General features: G+C 44.6%; 1 protein-coding gene across 2 annotated transcripts in view; it reads right to left on the reverse strand.

The window, feature by feature from the left end:
• Window positions 1-5,059: 5,059 nt before the first annotated feature.
• Window positions 5,060-19,230, reverse strand: part of agap1 (ArfGAP with GTPase domain, ankyrin repeat and PH domain 1) — a gene marked incomplete at its 5' end in the record, with an annotated part of 348,600 nt that continues 334,429 nt past the window's right edge. For both annotated transcript variants that reach the window (XM_083634203.1, XM_083634202.1), the window contains 2 exons: window positions 5,060-5,296; window positions 6,706-6,961. In XM_083634203.1, coding sequence (XP_083490329.1) covers window positions 5,087-5,296; window positions 6,706-6,961 — 466 coding nt within the window. In that variant the 3' untranslated portion in view covers window positions 5,060-5,086. The remainder of the gene's footprint in view (window positions 5,297-6,705; window positions 6,962-19,230) is intronic.

Consider the following 19,230-nt stretch of genomic DNA (forward strand, 5'->3'; position numbering starts at 1 on the left):
ATTACAGTAGAAGACTCTGTATTAGGTAGAATTTTTCAACAACGGTACTGTACAGCCAACAAAAATTCAATAATAATAACAATAATAATAATAACAACAATAATTAGAATAACAATAAGAACAATAATGTGTCTGAATGATAATTCATAATAATAATAAACATGGATGGACTGAAGAAGTGAACAATATACAAAAAACCTAAAGGCTTGGAGAGAGTGTCTTCCTCCCTGGTAAGTTACCGCAGGGTGCGTTTATAAATAGTGTGACGGACAGCCCTGCCGGGCGGGGCTTATGCCTGCAGGCTACATGATGGGAGGGACCTCGAGGTAACGCAAAACATGTCCGAATCCAACAAACCAAAACATTGACCATAATGAGCATATTTTTCCCTTCCTTTCGTCTCTTGAAGTCTATGTACAGGTCGATTAGTCTGAACGTCCTCGTTCTCCCAGCGTCTCTCAAAGCAGATATGATTTTGCATCAGTGGCAAATAGTTCAAACTGCTCATGCCGCTAGCAGCCGCGTGGCCGTGCTATTTGTCCGATAGCCGTGTTTAGCTAGCCACTTCGCTAGCTGCAGCCAAAGCTCAACAGGATGATGTTTCTATCCTCAAAACATCCTCGTCATGCTTGCTTTTTACTTGAAGGGAACGCAGTTCAGTACGCCTTTAGAGATATCACGAAGGAGTTGAATGATAGTCAAGTAGAAACAGACCGCTTGCGACCTCGCTGCCGTGCTAGTGTTTCGTAGCAGATTGCTAGCTGCAGCTTTTCTGCACCTACGCACGAGGAAACAAAGCAACCGCCGGCGACCTCGGCTGATGTTTTTCCGGTTGCTTGAAATAAACAGACTTTATTTGTTACAGTTTCCCGAGCTGTGCGCAGTCTTGACGCATGGCAACTTTTAGAAGACGTCTTCAGGCTCGCCGCTGAGAGAAAGAGGCAAATGTCAGTTCATGCAAATAAACGCTGTATGAAACATCAGGTGGTGACTTGGGGGGGGTTTAAGACGGACAAGCAGACTTAGTGCATTTCTGTCATAAATAAACGGACATCCTGTCCTATCCTGGGGTCAGATTCCTCCAAGACGAATCGGGGATAGAAAAAACAACAACCACCACCTCCAAACGACTGAAGGGAAGGGAGGGGGGGAGGGGGTTGCGACCGACCCCTCAGTTTAGTATTACACTTTCTCAAGTCATGTGATGGGAGATAAAACACCATCTTCAAGATAGCTAGGGGAGGTAAAGGGGGCGAAATGGCACATAACAAGGTCAAACGCCATCGTAGAAGAACGTAACGGTAGGTGCGTAAAAACAATGTAAAAAGAAGAGGAGGAAGGCGAGGAAGCATCAGGAGGCGAGATTTAGTGTTTAGAAAGAAGCCTAAGACTCTCTGCATCCTTTGCTCTCAAAACCACATTATGATTTCACATTTCTACACATGGGGACGAGGAAGAGTCGTCAAATGCGTCACGCGGGACTATTGCAGCGACGTCAGTGTGTGTCGGGACTGACGGGTGAATGGATGCAGCGGTGATCGACGCATGATGTCTGGATATTGCTTTTGGATACACAGTCGGGTCAGGGGCTGCTCCTTAACCTCTGCACCAAACGCACACAGACACACACACACACACACACACACACACACACACAGCAGAAGGTAACACTAAGGGCAAGAGCCATGATAAATAGATGAGCATTGGATGCTCAGCATAGTGTCACAGGGGACAAGTCATCACACACAGAGACGGATTGACGATGAGGTTAAGGAGCGTCCGTTCCCGACAATCCTGATACAGATACATCTTTCAACGTCCAGCTACTAGAAAATCAACGTTCAGTCAACTCTACTTTGATGAAACCAGGGTGGGAAACTTATTTTGTTTGTCCGATAAATCTCCAAGCCAACAAGATTTTTTAAGGCAAGAAAACGCTTCCGAATAGACACATTTTAATTTCCCTCCCTGGATCCATAACATCAAGCCAACTTAACATCCACTCAACACCATTGGCTGGTTTCACTGGTCACTACCACCCAAACCATCAAAACAACCACACACATGGGAAATGCTTCCACTCTACACCATCAAGATCCTGGGATAAGCAAATCTCTGAGTAACAATCTCTAATTGACATAACATTACCATCGACAGAGCTTTCATCTAGTCGAGAGAAAGAAAGAGGGAGGGAGAGAGAATAATTATTTACAAGGACGAGGTTTCCAGACCCAGAGAAGCCCTTCTTGTTGATTCGCTGAGCAGATTTGGGGAGACCGCCTGATTGGTCAGGACAGACATTGGCTGTAAAATAGAGACGGGATGGGAGGGAACAATCTAAGATATTATGTCTTATGCACATGTCATATTGGACAGATCCAGTGGGGTTCGACAATGTCAAGTAAAAACACTCAAAGCTGTACATCAGTATGTGGAATGCCTTATGTCTGAGCAGCTATGACAAGCATACTGTCTCTACTCTTCAGATTACACTTCATCATTTGACCAATGCTTCTACCCAGAGTGCTTTACAATGACTGAGCAAGTAAAGGTTCAGTGTTTTGCTCAAGGACACTTCAACAGGGAAAACGACTGTGGGGATTAAAATGTGAAAACGTTATAAAACCACCTCTCAAGCTGTTAACACCGCCCTACTATCTGACTATAAAAGCACCTCTCAAACTGTTAACACCGCCCGACTATCTGACTATTGAACGAGGTATAATGCCGTCGATTAGTCTGATATAGGACGTGTCAAATTCTGACCAATACACATTATTCCCCCAGCGGGCATTTTGAACTTGAAACTCTACAGAGCAAGTTCAGCCCAACTTGACATTTATCATTTCACAGATCGCCCAATGAGATGCATTTTTAGAAACAAATGCATCTTAAGAATCTGGAGGGATACAGGTTCACATTTTAAGGATATATATTTTAAGGGTAATATATTTAGCCTACTAATTTGACGACTGATATGTCTATCTGAAGTCCTCACTTATTTGAGGTAATACTAGTTTTATACATGCCAATCTTCTGGGTAGACTTTCCCATCTCGAGGGTGGTGAAAGTTCAAAATGGCTGCCGTGGGATGAGGCCAAGTTTTGGTGGTAAATGCGAGCACCCAATCAGACTTTTTTTTTTCTACCATGGCTTTTTGTTGGTCCCCTGTCCTGGTTGTGTCCCTCCCATGGGCCGTCTCTGAGAACTCATAGCGCGTGTGATGTGTCGGTGATGACAGCAGACTGAGTGGATCAGCTGGGCAGATTAAAACAAAGCTCACAGAATAAAAACAACACCTGATAAAGGAGCAGATAGATTCCCTTTTGCCGAGTGTGGCGGAGTTCCACTCAGTTAGCTGCTAAATGACTTGTTGTCGTTCCTGTTTTTACATGTCACCTGACCAGGATGTACATCGGGGGCTGGGGTCAATTCTGTTTCAGTTCAATCATTTCAGGTAGTGGACTACTTCTTCAAAAAAAGAAATCTTTAGTCATAAAACTTCATATATTCAATGCATAAATAATGAATTCAGAATCGAAAATCACATGGTTTGCGTCTCAATGTTTGCATACATTCTGGATTTTCTTACATCCAAACTATAAGGAGAATATCTATAACGATGCTCAATTATAACATGTGAATTGCGGTTTCAATTTACATTTTGAACTGAGTGAAATCAAACGAAATTGACACGAAATTGACCCCCGATCCTGGTGTAAATTGTGTTGAAATATAACAAGGGCTCGGTCCCTGAGCCTGGCAATAGCTTCTATACATTTACTAACTTTATACCCCCCCCCCCCCCCCCCCACACACACACACACACACACTAAACAACCCCCCTTTCCCAGCTTGACATTTTCAACCATTGGTCCAGCAATGCACACTGAGATAGTACAATATACACAATTCAGGAAAGATGCTTGTTTAAATTAAAACAGAAAAAAACAAAGTGTCTAGGTCATGCTATCTATCACACTTAGTTTTAGCTCTAAGAAATGATCTGATATCTTGGGACTTCTCTTTTCTCTCTGAAAACAGTTTTATATCGAGATATTTTTCACATTAAAAAATGATGGGAGGGGGAATTCACATACTTTATATAAAAAAAGAGGAGACGGGTGAAAAAGGGCTGAAAACTCTGGTGCTAAATGCAGCGGGAGGGACGTCCAAAACAAGAGAGGTGTTTCAGCTGTGAGTTCTCGAGTGACGATGATGATGATGATGTGCAGTTCGCATGGCTTCCCTCGAAAAGCACTGTGTGTGTGTGTGTATTCGGCATGCTGCTACGAAGACTTCACCCAAAAAACGCTCCCAAATATCCATCTTTAGTTTTGTCCTACGGAATCAATCTTGCTCGTTTAATGTCAGAGAAGAAGAAGATATGTCTCAGCTGAGGAAAAGAGGGCGTGGCTTCATTTCCGGGCAGATCAGCGATTAGCTGACTTGTGAGTTCCAAGTCATGCCGGTCAAGTCCCTCGGTTCTCCACGTTGGGTGTGGGTGTTCGGGAACTGACCGTGTGCTGCTCGCTGCGTTAGTGGATGGGGATGATGAGGTATGAGGTCTGCAGAGGTTGAGACTGTGCCGTGATTGGCTGTCACAGGAATCGCGTGATTGTTTCCCAAATGCGATTATGCACTACATTTCCCAGCATGCTTTGGGTGGATCGGACAGTGAGGCAAGAAGCATCGGGGGCATCTCCCAAAGAGAAATCTTCTCAAGATATGACACGTGGATGCTCGATTATATAAGTGTGCGGTGTCACCACTGAACTATGGTCGTCTACATTTTGCAACTGGAGTCTATGTGAGCGACTAGTGGCGGTGGTGGTTATCAGGGGCGGGGTTAGGGCAACTGAGGGGGAGGGGCTTAGGGTCACAACAGGAGTGCACAAGTAGTGGTTCCCAAAAAAATCAGCTCGGTCAGGATTCTCCCAAACGGGGCTTGTTTTTAACGTTTCCATGTTCCATGTCATGTTGATTTTCAGTTTTTTTAATGCGTATAGACACGTTTTTCACTTGCGGCGCAGTACTGGACACCCTAGCTAGGGGGTGGTGTTGCATGGAGAGGCAGGTTGGAGGGTCAAATGAGAGCAGCGCTCCCGGCGCTGCTGCAGCTGTTGTTGCGGTTGGTGTTGCGGCGAGACAGGTTGGGCGTGGCCATGAGCGGGTAGCGTTCGTCGGGGCAGCCGTACTGCGCCAGTGTGTCCACGCACTCCTGACTGTTAGCCTGCCGCGCGTACGCCATGGCGCTGTTACCATGCGCATCCCTCGCCATCAGATCCACACCGTACTGGAGAGGGAAAGAGAGAGAGAGGGGGGAGAGAGAGAAAGAGAGACAGAGAGAGAGAGAAGGAATTTGAAGCTTTCAAATGAAGGACTTCAGGGAACCTGAAGGTAAGCAGGCAGCAGAATAATTGCTAAATGAGGTTAGCCTATTTGGAGTCAAAGTGTATTATGTTGCGACGTGTAAAATGTCATGTGCTGTCAATTTTCAGGCCAATTGTGGACATTAAAGTCCCCATAAAACTAAATCAAATCTCTCACTGTCTCATATACTGTGTCTACTTTGCTTCATTCCCACTGTCTAAGTAAAGACACAATTGAAAAGTTTTCCCGTTGACATGCTAGAGAGCGTAGTCCGCTCAATGACTGAATACACACACACGATGACTAGGGACAACATGTTGGGACTTCTTCTTACCGGTGGCAGCCATCTTTCCTTCTGTAAACAAGTTGCACAACACTCGCAGGAAGACGGCATGCGTCGTCAAGCAGGTGGACTGCCGTATGTGACGCGAAATGTAAGATCATTTCATAGATCGTCTAAGATCGGAAATACTCCAAATCTAAATTTATTTATTTACTTATTGCTTACTCCGACTATGACTCGCGTGGTTTGGTTCCTAGCTCAACGAGATCTGGTAAACATCTGTAATCATTCATAATTATGATAAGGTTAGATGGTCCCTTGTACAATTATTTTACAGCATTAGTTATTTGAGGATCTCTTTCATATCCAAGCCAAACTGGTATTGTAATTGAAATAATGATATCGAATTGGAAATCGAATTGGGTCCTTGTGTATCGAATCGTATCGGGAAATCAATGGCGATACTCTGGGTATCGCCCTGCACTCACTTAAATGGCTCTATATTCTGACAGCAATCACTGAAATAGTGTTTGGTCAGCGACTTGAAACCCCCCACCCCCCGCTGTCCTCTATCTCTCTCCTGTAGTCCTGCAGGCAGGGCGGACGTATCTCCGCAACCGTAACTCGTAGAGACTCACCTTCCGTTTCTCAGAAAATGTCAACTTTTCTCTGATTGGGTCAAAATTGGCGCCGACCTCAAACTATCCAATCAGAGAAACGTTGACATTTTCTTGGAAACGGAAGGTCAGATCGCGATCCCGTCTTAGGACTATATGTATTTTTTCACCCCGAATCCAATGTCGCCATCCGTGAGTCTCTACAAATTATGGCTGCGGAGATACGTCCGCCCTGCCTGCAGGACTACAGGAGAGAGATAGAGGACAGTGGGGGGTTGGGGGTTTCAAGTCGCTGACCAAACACTCTATTTCAGTGATTGCTGTCAGAATATAGAGCCATTTAACACACATTTGAACACAAAAACATAGCTGAATGCAGCTTTAAATATGGGAATATGGCAGTTCATGTAAATGTGGTCACTGGTGTCTTACCCAGATGAGGAGCTGTGTGATGACCACGTTGCCCTTGCGGCAGGCCAGGTGCAGCGCGGTGCGTCCGTCGCCCTCTCCACACGTCTCGTTGACCTGCTGTCTGGAGCCATGAGCCAGGAGCACCACCACGGAGCGCAGGTCCTCCTCCGCCGAGGCCCTCAGGAGCTGCTGGCCCAGAGAGAGGTCTCCACAGGCCATGGACGCCACAAACACACGCTGCTCGTACTTCGCCCGTATCCACCGCTCCCTCTCCTCCCTGAGACACACACACACACACACACACACACACACACACACACACACACACACACACACACACACACACACACACACACACACACACACGCACACACGCACACACACACACACACACACAAAAGCGGTTACCAGGGGGTTCCACACATTTCTGAGAGAGTAGCCAGCAAGATAGGAAGAGTAGCCGGCTAAGGGATAGACCTTGGACTTTCTAGGGGGGTCCAGTAGAAAATTCTGTACATTTTAAAGTAAAATGCATCAATCTGCCAATCTGGTGCACTTTGAGAGCAAAATTAAGAAGCTAGACTATGAAAGTAAAGTAAGACTCACATCAGTGGCTAAAGTAAGACTCACATCAGTGGCTAAAGTAAGACTCGCATCAGTGGCTAAAGTAAGACTCACAACAGTGGCTAAAGTAAGACTCACATCAGTGGCTAAAGTAAGACTCACAACAGTGGCTAAAGTAAGACTCACATCAGTGGCTAAAGTAAGACTCACAACAGTGGCTAAAGTAAGACTCACATCAGTGGCTAAAGTGGCTCAAGTAAGACTCACATCAGTGGCTAAAGTAAGACTCACAACAGTGGCTAAAGTAAGACTCACAACAGTGGCTAAAGTAAGACTCACAACAGTGGCTAAAGTAAGACTCACATCAGTGGCTAAAGTAAGACTCACAACAGTGGCTAAAGTAAGACTCACATCAGTGGCTAAAGTGGCTCAAGTAAGACTCACATCAGTGGCTAAAGTAAGACTCACAACAGTGGCTAAAGTAAGACTCACATCAGTGGCTAAAGTAAGACTCGCATCAGTGGCTAAAGTAAGACTCGCATCAGTGGCTAAAGTAAGACTCACATCAGTGGCTAAAGTAAGACTGACATCAGTGGTTAAAGTAAGACTCACAACAGTGGCTAAAGTAAGACTCACATCAGTGGCTAAAGTAAGACTCACAACAGTGGCTAAAGTAAGACTCACATCAGTGGCTAAAGTAAGACTCACATCAGTGGCTAAAGTAAGACTCACATCAGTGGCTAAAGTAAGACTCACAACAGTGGCTAAAGTAAGACTCACATCAGTGGCTAAAGTGGCTCAAGTAAGACTCACATCAGTGGCTAAAGTAAGACTCACAACAGTGGCTAAAGTAAGACTCACATCAGTGGCTAAAGTAAGACTCGCATCAGTGGCTAAAGTAAGACTCGCATCAGTGGCTAAAGTAAGACTCACAACAGTGGCTAAAGTAAGACTCACAACAGTGGCTAAAGTAAGACTCACAACAGTGGCTAAAGTAAGACTCACAACAGTGGCTAAAGTAAGACTCACATCAGTGGCTAAAGTAAGACTCACAACAGTGGCTAAAGTAAGACTCACATCAGTGGCTAAAGTGGCTCAAGTAAGACTCACATCAGTGGCTAAAGTAAGACTCACAACAGTGGCTAAAGTAAGACTCACATCAGTGGCTAAAGTAAGACTCGCATCAGTGGCTAAAGTAAGACTCGCATCAGTGGCTAAAGTAAGACTCACATCAGTGGCTAAAGTAAGACTGACATCAGTGGTTAAAGTAAGACTCACATCAGTGGCTAAAGTAAGACTCACATCAGTGGCTAAAGTAAGACTCACATCAGTGGTTAAAGTAAGACTCACATCGGTGGCTAAAGTAAGACTCACATCAGTGGTTAAAGTAAGACTCACATCAGTGGCTAAAGTAAGACTCACATCAGTGGTTAAAGTAAGACTCACATCGGTGGCTAAAGTAAGACTCACATCAGTGGTTAAAGTAAGACTCACATCAGTGGCTAAAGTAAGACTCACATCAGTGGCTAAAGTAAGACTCACATCAGTGGTTAAAGTAAGACTCACATCAGTGGCTAAAGTAAGACTCACATCAGTGGTTAAAGTAAGACTCACATCAGTGGCTAAAGTAAGACTCACATCAGTGGCTAAAGTAAGACTCACATCAGTGGCTAAAGTAAGACTCACATCAGTGGCACATCAGTGGCTAAAGTAAGACTCACATCAGTGGCTAAAGTAAGACTCACATCAGTGGCTAAAGTAAGACTCACATCAGTGGCTAAAGTAAGACTCACATCAGTGGTTAAAGTAAGACTCACATCAGTGGCTAAAGTAAGACTCACATCAGTGGCTAAAGTAAGACTCACATCAGTGGCACATCAGTGGCTAAAGTAAGACTCACATCAGTGGCTAAAGTAAGACTCACATCAGTGGCTAAAGTAAGACTCACATCAGTGGCTAAAGTAAGACTCACATCAGTGGTTAAAGTAAGACTCACATCAGTGGTTAAAGTAAGACTCACATCGGTGGCTAAAGTAAGACTCACATCAGTGGTTAAAGTAAGACTCACATCAGTGGCTAAAGTAAGACTCACATCAGTGGTTAAAGTAAGACTCACATCAGTGGCACATCAGTGGCTAAAGTAAGACTCACATCAGTGGCTAAAGTAAGACTCACATCAGTGGCTAAAGTAAGACTCACATCAGTGGCTAAAGTAAGACTCACATCAGTGGTTAAAGTAAGACTCACATCAGTGGTTAAAGTAAGACTCACATCGGTGGCTAAAGTAAGACTCACATCAGTGGTTAAAGTAAGACTCACATCAGTGGCTAAAGTAAGACTCACAACAGTGGCTCAAGTAAGACTCACATCAGTGGCTCAAGTAAGACTCACATCAGTGGCTAAAGTAAGACTCACAACAGTGGCTAAAGTAAGACTCACATCAGTGGCTAAAGTAAGACTCGCATCAGTGGCTAAAGTAAGACTCGCATCAGTGGCTAAAGTAAGACTCACATCAGTGGCTAAAGTAAGACTGACATCAGTGGTTAAAGTAAGACTCACATCAGTGGCTAAAGTAAGACTCACATCAGTGGCTAAAGTAAGACTCACATCAGTGGTTAAAGTAAGACTCACATCGGTGGCTAAAGTAAGACTCACATCAGTGGTTAAAGTAAGACTCACATCAGTGGCTAAAGTAAGACTCACATCAGTGGTTAAAGTAAGACTCACATCGGTGGCTAAAGTAAGACTCACATCAGTGGTTAAAGTAAGACTCACATCAGTGGCTAAAGTAAGACTCACATCAGTGGCTAAAGTAAGACTCACATCAGTGGTTAAAGTAAGACTCACATCAGTGGCTAAAGTAAGACTCACATCAGTGGTTAAAGTAAGACTCACATCAGTGGCTAAAGTAAGACTCACATCAGTGGCTAAAGTAAGACTCACATCAGTGGCTAAAGTAAGACTCACATCAGTGGCACATCAGTGGCTAAAGTAAGACTCACATCAGTGGCTAAAGTAAGACTCACATCAGTGGCTAAAGTAAGACTCACATCAGTGGCTAAAGTAAGACTCACATCAGTGGTTAAAGTAAGACTCACATCAGTGGCTAAAGTAAGACTCACATCAGTGGCTAAAGTAAGACTCACATCAGTGGCACATCAGTGGCTAAAGTAAGACTCACATCAGTGGCTAAAGTAAGACTCACATCAGTGGCTAAAGTAAGACTCACATCAGTGGCTAAAGTAAGACTCACATCAGTGGTTAAAGTAAGACTCACATCAGTGGTTAAAGTAAGACTCACATCGGTGGCTAAAGTAAGACTCACATCAGTGGTTAAAGTAAGACTCACATCAGTGGCTAAAGTAAGACTCACATCAGTGGTTAAAGTAAGACTCACATCAGTGGCTAAAGTAAGACTCACATCAGTGGCTAAAGTAAGACTCACATCAGTGGCTAAAATAAGACTTGCATCAGTGGCTAAAATGGCTAAAGTAAGACTCACATCAGTGGTTAAAGTAAGACTCACATCAGTGGCTAAAGTAAGACTCACATCAGTGGTTAAAGTAAGACTCACATCAGTGGCTAAAGTAAGACTCACATCAGTGGTTAAAGTAAGACTCACATCAGTGGCTAAAGTAAGACTCACATCAGTGGCTAAAGTAAGACTCACATCAGTGGCTAAAGTAAGACTCACATCAGTGGCACATCAGTGGCTAAAGTAAGACTCACATCAGTGGTTAAAGTAAGACTCACATCAGTGGCTAAAGTAAGACTCACATCAGTGGCTAAAGTAAGACTCACATCAGTGGTTAAAGTAAGACTCACATCAGTGGCTAAAGTAAGACTCACATCAGTGGTTAAAGTAAGACTCACATCAGTGGCTAAAGTAAGACTCACATCAGTGGCTAAAGTAAGACTCACATCAGTGGTTAAAGTAAGACTCACATCAGTGGCTAAAGTAAGACTCACATCAGTGGCTAAAGTAAGACTCACATCAGTGGCTAAAGTAAGACTCACATCAGTGGCTAAAGTAAGACTCACATCAGTGGCTAAAGTAAGACTCACATCAGTGGCTAAAGTAAGACTCACATCAGTGGCACATCAGTGGCTAAAGTAAGACTCACATCAGTGGCTAAAGTAAGACTCACATCAGTGGCACATCAGTGGCTAAAGTAAGACACACAGAGGCTTTTGGCGCAGAGCCAGATAGACAGGGCAAAAGGCGAGTGGGACAGGGACACATTGTTGGCCAATCTAGTGTCATTTACTCCTGATCTATCTAATCCAGTGCCATGATATCGCTAATCTCTTCCCTAATCCCTTCCATGTAAACAGCGGGCCATTCAGCGCTGGCAGGATTAGTCCAGGCTCAGGTCTCTTCTGTGGAGAGAGGGGGGGGTGTTGGGGGAGTGGGACGGCCCAGGGGAAGAGGCAAGGAGGCTGGCTGAGGATATTGAGCTGTCCCCCCCTTAACAAAATAACAACACCTCCTCCAGGGGGGCGGAGGGCTCAGGAAATGGAGAAGGAGACACAAGAGTGACTCTCACAGGTTGATGCTTCCACCATGAAATGACTCCACTGTGTGTGTTTGTATAGGAGTGTGTGTGTATGTGTGTGTGCACGCGTGTGTGTCAGTGTGTGTGTGTGTGTGTGTGCATGTGTGCGCGCGCATGTGTAAATGGTAAATGGACTGCATTTATATAGCGCTTTTATCCAAAGCACTTTACAATGTGCCTACATTCACCCATTCACACACCGAGGGCGGCAAGCTGCCACGCAGGGTGCTGGCACAGCCATCGGGAGCAATTTGGAGTTCAGTGTCTTGCCCAAGGACACTTCGACATGCAGACTGGAGCTGGGGATTGAACCACCGACCTTCTGGTTGGTGGACGACGCGCTCTACCTCCTGAGCCACAGCCGCCCCCTGCGTGTGTGTGTGCGTGCATTTTTTTATTTTTTTATTTACCCTTTATTTAAACCGGTAAATCAAAGTGAGACCGGGGTCTCATTCACAAGTGTGACCTGTTCAAGACCTGTGCAAGTCTGTCTGTGGCTAAGGAAAGGTCAGTAATAGACTGACACAGCAGGAGAAAGACAAACAATAAAATAACAAAAAAGATAGAAAGTTAGAAAGCGATAGAGAGAAGAGAGAGAAATCCAACAACGAAAGAGAGAATGAAAGAAAGAAAATGACGAAGAAAAAGAAAGGCAAAAAAAAAAAAAAAAAGAAGATAGAGAGATAGATCGATCGATCGATACGGAGCCCAGAAATTGACATTGAGAGAAAAATCATTTGTCTCTCATTTTATATCATTTTATGCAAAACTTGCCAAAACTTGCCCCCGAAATAGTGAGTACACATGTATAACACATGTCATGCACTCTTCACAAACTTCTAAAGAGCCAGTCACATATTGGTGATTGTGTTTAAATGTGGCTGTGCTGTCCTGACTGTGTTGCAGACACCTGATTGTGTTTACATGGCCTGAAGGTTAAGTGGATAAATATGTTGACATATTTGGGGGATATGCCTATTCAGTGGAAACAGACAATGGATATTAACATAGCAAATCTTACTAGGCCTATCTGTAACAGCTAAAAGGTACGGTTTAAGTTCTATTTCTTCCCTAAACAAAATGGAGTAAACAGAATGGACCAAACATGACAGTAAATTGTAAACACATTCATTCTGAGGGTAAAGAAACCTGGAAGGGTGAGAACGATGAAGGAGGACGAGGCAGAGGAGAGAGGAGTTTTGGCCTGCTGTGGGAACCTGGCACAATCTCATTAACTCTCTTCCTGGAGACTGGGGTGGTGTGTGTGTGCGTGTGTGTGTGTGCGTGTGTGTGTTTGTAGTGGGGGTGGCTAGCATCACGGAATGTCCCGGGGGCTTTTCCTTCCTGCCGTGGCCCAGGGAGAGAGTAGGGAGGCTGGGCACGGGACTACGGCCGACAGCCCCCGGACAAAGCCCTGGAGGAGCGTCTCTGTGTGTGGGGAAGGGGTGTGTGCCCAGCGGGGCTCTGGCCCTCTGTGTCTCTGTGTCTCCCAGAGGACACAGAGGAAATGCATGGGCCATGTGAGTGCTCTGTCCGGGGACGGGGCACGCATGCCTTCCCCAGCCGCTGGAGTTGCTAAGGGCCGGGAGTGGACTGCGTCTGGGACTGGACTGCAAAAGAATGTACTTCCACATGTGGCAGAACGATGAGTCGATTAACCCATGAGTCGATCAACAGAAAATTAATCGCAAGCTATTTTTTATAATCAATCAATAGTTTACATTCTTAAATGTGAATATCTTCTGGTTTCTATAGTCTTCTCTGAGATTAAACTGATTGTCTTTGGCTTGTGTACTATTTTTATTTTTTTTACTTTATTTGACAGGGACAGAGCATATTAATGAACATTTAGAATAAATGTAAATACACCATATTATAGCAAGAGGCTAGTTTACATCTGTAGTCCCTGAGGCAGGTTACTAAAAATATAGAATAAACATAGAAAAGAAAAGAAAAACATGGTACAGTATAGAACATGACACCAAATTATACATGCAAGACATGTGTGTGTGTGTGTGTGTGTGTGTGTGTGTGTATATATATATATATATATATATACGTATATATATGTATATTATATATACACACACACACACACACACACACACACACACACACACACACACACACACACACACACACACAAACACTGTACACACACACACACACACACACACACACACACACACACACACACACACACACACACACACACACACACACATATATACACACACACATTCACAAAATATACAAAGACGAGCTATTTCAAAAAGTAATTGACAGATTAATCATGAATGAAAATAAACGTTCGTACGTATGTGTATATGCTATGCTAGAAGCTTGCATACACTAAGTTGATGTCCCTGACATGACATGACAGCATGGAAAATTCCAAATCATGTCATGGCTTTAGAAGCTTCTGATAGGCTAATTGACATGATTTGAGTCAATTGGAGGTATACCTGTGGGGATTAGGTTAGTGTTTTTAGGTAAACTGACCCAGTGGAATTGTGATATATAGTGGATTATAAATGAAAGAAAATTTACTGTAAACACTTGTTGTAAAAATGACTTGCATCATGCACAAAGTAGACGTCCTAACCGACTTGCCAAACTATAGTTTGTTAACATGAAATTTGTGGAGTGGTTAAAAAAAGTTTTTATGATTTCAACCTAAGTGTATGTAAACGTCCGACTTCAATTGCATAATAAACCCAGTAATGAACGTTTATTTACACCATCTAAGGAGCTTATAATCTGTTTATAATGCATAGTAAACTGTAACCTGAAGTTGTCATCGGACTGTTGAAAACGTCTTTAGAGGTGATGGGAGTCCGTTATTGTTATTTACATTTGACCAAGCGGCGGTGGCGTGTGGGTGTTGTGGTAAACAGCCCGCCGTGGCGTTGACACACACCACTAGCTAACAACTCCTGAAAACAGAGAGCTTAATTGCACTAATTAGCTACACAGAGAGTGTGCGTTTCCCTCTGTATGTGTGTGTCTATGTGTGTGTGTGCGTGTGTAAGACAGTTCGTGTTAACATGTGTCTACTGAATGCATGTACTCACATTTGGTGCGTTTATTTGTGTGTGTGTGCATGTGTGCGTGTGTGTTCCACGGTGTTTGTCTCCCTTTTCACATCCTATTAGAGAGAGCTTTGCGCCCTAGCACCAAGGCATGCTGGGTAGATAATTAAGCATAGGTCCTGGTGTGATGGCTTGTGACAGGGAAACACACACCGCGCGTACACTCGCACTCGCACACACACACTCGCACACACACACACACACTCGCACACACACACACCTACAGTACAGCAAATACTGTATGTCAACAGGGACCCAGAGGGGAAAGGGGGTTAGTTGCATGTGTGTGTGCGTGTGTACTTCTGACTATGTGCTTATTTATGTGTATGTCAGTTTGTGTACATGCCGTGTGTTTCCGTCAGTGTGTGTGTGTGTGTGTGTGTGGCAGCTAGTTAAATTAAATGCTACAGATTATACCAGCCAGGGCAAAGACATTTCCCTATGCAATGAGCCTAACCCACTTTTATTAGGCTACATGATGTTAGATGTGGAACACGTTATTAATGACAAACCCACTTTTATTACATAACGTTAGATGTGGAACATGCAGGTGGCTACTTGTAGCTCAGCTACAGGAGTCAGACACGCATGCGTTTCACAAACACAAACAACTTTATGATCGCACAGTGAAACGTTGCGTTTATAACACCTTATCACAACAAAACAGCATGTGGGACCAATGAACATCTTCTCGCTGTGTAACGTACGTCAGCAGCCTCTCTCTCTCTGTCAGTCTGAGTTACCCGTGTCTGTCTGTGTGTTAGGACAGCGTTAGGTAGAAATGGGACAGTAGGGTTAGAGAAATACATTGTCGGTTTGGCTGGTTAATTTAAAATCCAGCTCGTACACCGGCAAAACCGGAAATCGACCCATGCCTAATACACATCATCTGATGCAGCTATGCCCGTGCTATTTGGGTGAGCACACATGTAGAAATCTGACTTGGATGTTAGATCAGTGGTTCTGAAAGATGGGTCCGGGGACACCCAGGGGTCCTTGAGGGGGTTCCCAGCAAAAGGGGAATCATTTATTTTCACTACAGTATAATTAGTAACACAATGACTGAATGTATGACTAGATTGACTACTGTATGTGAGTGTAAGAGGATCAGCGTTGAACAGCAATATGCTTTTGGCTATTCTTTTGTGTGTGTTTTGTGTGCAATATTTTTCTAACAGAAATTATCGAATAGATTTTCCAGACTTTACCGATCTGAGGAAAGCAGCTTATTGCAAACAACATAGCTTAGCTAACCATGTCAAATACTTGAGTCTGATTAACTTTCTGAATGCAGTGAAAGATGTAATCTGAACACCAAACAGTGAGTTTGATGAGATGACTTGTTGATTGACACCTTCATCAGCCAGAGCGAAGCGGCAGCAGCGGTGTCAGCGCCCGGTCGCCGTTGGAAACAGTCGGGCGGAATGTGATTTTGTTTGGGGTCACTCAGGGACGCACCCTGGGCCCACTGTCATTTTCTTTGGTTCAAGGGGACAAGAGAGGAGAGGGGCTGCCATTTCCTGCCTGTTGTTTGAGTGTGGGCGACCCTGGGCGTTGTGAGTGTGTGAGTGTGTGTGCGCTCGTGTGTCTGTGTGAGCGAGTGCGTGTGTGTGTGTGTGTGTGTGTGTGCGTGCGATGTCAATGTTCCCCCCCAGCGGGCCCTTTGTCCAGCCGTGTTTACATACATCCAGGGTTTCCTGTCTGTCCAAAGCCAGAGGGTGTTTGGCCCGACCGCCCTCCACTGGACGTCCCAACAGCTGCTCCCCTCTGTGGAGAGGTGTGCGCGTGTGTGTGTGTGTGTGTGTGTGTGTGTGTGTGTGTGTGTGCATGCGTGCGTGTGTGTGTGTGCGTGTGTGTGTGCGCGCGCGTGTGTGTGTGTTTGTGTGTGGGGTCATCTGTCCACGACCCCAAAACAGAGCGGGGACAGAGGGCTGAAAGCGAGCACACACACCCCGATAATCACACCAGGCTAATTATCATAATTACCACTATTCTACTACTAGAATACCAGACAGGGCCTGAAGATCACTAAAACACTACTAATACTTTAATCCTTTATATTTCACTAGTAGTAAATGGCGGTAAAACCCTTTAGAAGCAAAAAAGGAGGAATGCCTCAATGAATTCACAGATTTTCTACACATTTCCATGTAAGAATAGTTCAGAAAATCAAAGAAATGTCTGTCAGATTCTGCGTGAGCCACATTTTCACCCAGTGTCCAAATCTGCCTTTCTGCAAAGAAAGCAACACGATTCAACTCTAAAATAGAAGGTGAACTGCTGCTAATGACCTTAAAACGACAGCTACAAAGATATACAGTATGTATATGACTTGCTGTTTACTTTTTTGTCGGTACATTTGTATGTATAGCTTTACTCTTGTGGTTCTATATTTGATTGCGTTTCTTTTTGGGTATGTCCTCTGGGTTGTGTTTTAGTGTGGGGGTCGCCTGTGGACAGGTGTTGAAAATTAGCGTTCCGCTACAAACACTTAACACTGTGTATCTGGTTGTTGTGCATAAATGTATGTTACATCTCCAATGCTCTGTGATGTCCATATTGAAATAAACGTAACATTAACCTTATGTAGGGCTGGTCAATAATTCAATATCATTGTCTTTCAGTGGAATCATATTGTGATGATATGAAGATATTTTAATATTGTGACACATTTCTGCTGTCTAAATTGATAATGACAAGCACATTTTACTTAAAAACTGATAAAATGAGGTATGGTAGGAATATAATTTGAATAGTTCAGTTTTGTTTGACATCACAGCTAACATTAGCATTCAATGAGATGAACATTCATTTGATTATTTAACGTGATGCATATTTAACATTTTGCATATATGAACCATATTGTGATATGTATTGATATCGAGAAAAATCCTGATCATGATATTGATTTCAACCATATCACTCAGTCCTAGATATACAGTATGTACTGTATAAATACAGAAGGACAGAAAGAGAAAAAATATTTAAATAATCGTATTTACATCCAAACTCTACTCAGATCCATTACTGCAGAGCTCAGCCAAGAGTCATGATCTAAGATGTATGGGCTTACATGCTGCTGTTAAGCCTATCATTAATTACAGTGTGGAGAGAGGGGTGGGGAGGGGGGCCATGAGGGGTGGGGAGGGGGGTAATGGGAGGTGGGGAGGGGGGTCATGAGGGGTGGGTAGGAGGGTAATGAGGGGTAGGGATGGCTTCAGAGTGACATGGTGTCAGTGGCGGTGCCTGGCCTTCTCTCTTGGCCTAATTAGCCCTGTAATGAACAGATGAATAGACTGATAGATAGAGCGTGGATAAGAGCAGCAGCTACATGTCTGACGTCATGTAGGCTGCAAATGAATCAGCGGGCAGTGACACAGAGAGCTTTTCTTAACAAGGTATGGAGCAGAAGGTCCCCCTCATTCTGTTTTGCACTTCACCTACAGAACCCTCTGTGCTCCTACAAGATAACCCTGTGCTCCTACAGAACCCTCCGTGCTCCAACAGAACCCCCCGTGTGCTCCTACAACCCACCCTGTGCTCCTACACAACCCCCCCTGTGCTCCTACAGAACCCCCTGTGCTACTACAGAACCCCCTGTGCTACTACAGAACCACCTCTACTCCTACAAACCCCCTGTGCTCCTACAGAACCACCTCTACTCCTACAAACCCCCTGTGCTCCTACAGAACCCCCTGTGCTCCTACACAACCCCCTGTGCTCCTACACAACCCCCTGTGCTCCTACACAACCCCCTGTGCTCCTACAGAACCCCCTGTGCTACTACAGAACCACCTCTACTCCTACAAACCCCCTGTGCTCCTACAGAACCACCTCTACTCCTACAAACCCCCTGTGCTCCTACAGAACCCCCTGTGCTCCTACACAACCCCCTGTGCTCCTACACAACCCCCTGTGCTCCTACAGAACCACCTCTACTCCTACAGAACCCCCTGTGCTCCTACAGAACCCCCTGTGCTCCTACAGAACCACCTCTACTCCTACACAACCCCCTGTGCTCCTACAGAACCCCCCCTGTGCTCCTACACAACCCCCTGTGCTCCTACAGAACCACATCTACTCCTACAGAACCCCCTGTGCTCCTACAGAACCACCTCTACTCCTACAGAACCCCATGTGCTCCTACAGAACCCCCTGTGCTCCTACAGAACCCCCTGTGCTCCTACAGAACCCCCTGTGCTCCTACAGAACCCCCCCTGTGCTCCTACAGAACCCCCTGTGCTCCTACAGAACCACCTCTACTCCTACAGAACCCCATGTGCTCCTACAGAACCCCCTGTGCTCCTACAGAACCCCCTGTGCTCCTACAGAAC

Source organism: Poromitra crassiceps (assembly GCF_964638095.1).
Source record: "Poromitra crassiceps genome assembly, chromosome: 3".
NCBI lineage: Eukaryota > Metazoa > Chordata > Actinopteri > Beryciformes > Melamphaidae > Poromitra > Poromitra crassiceps.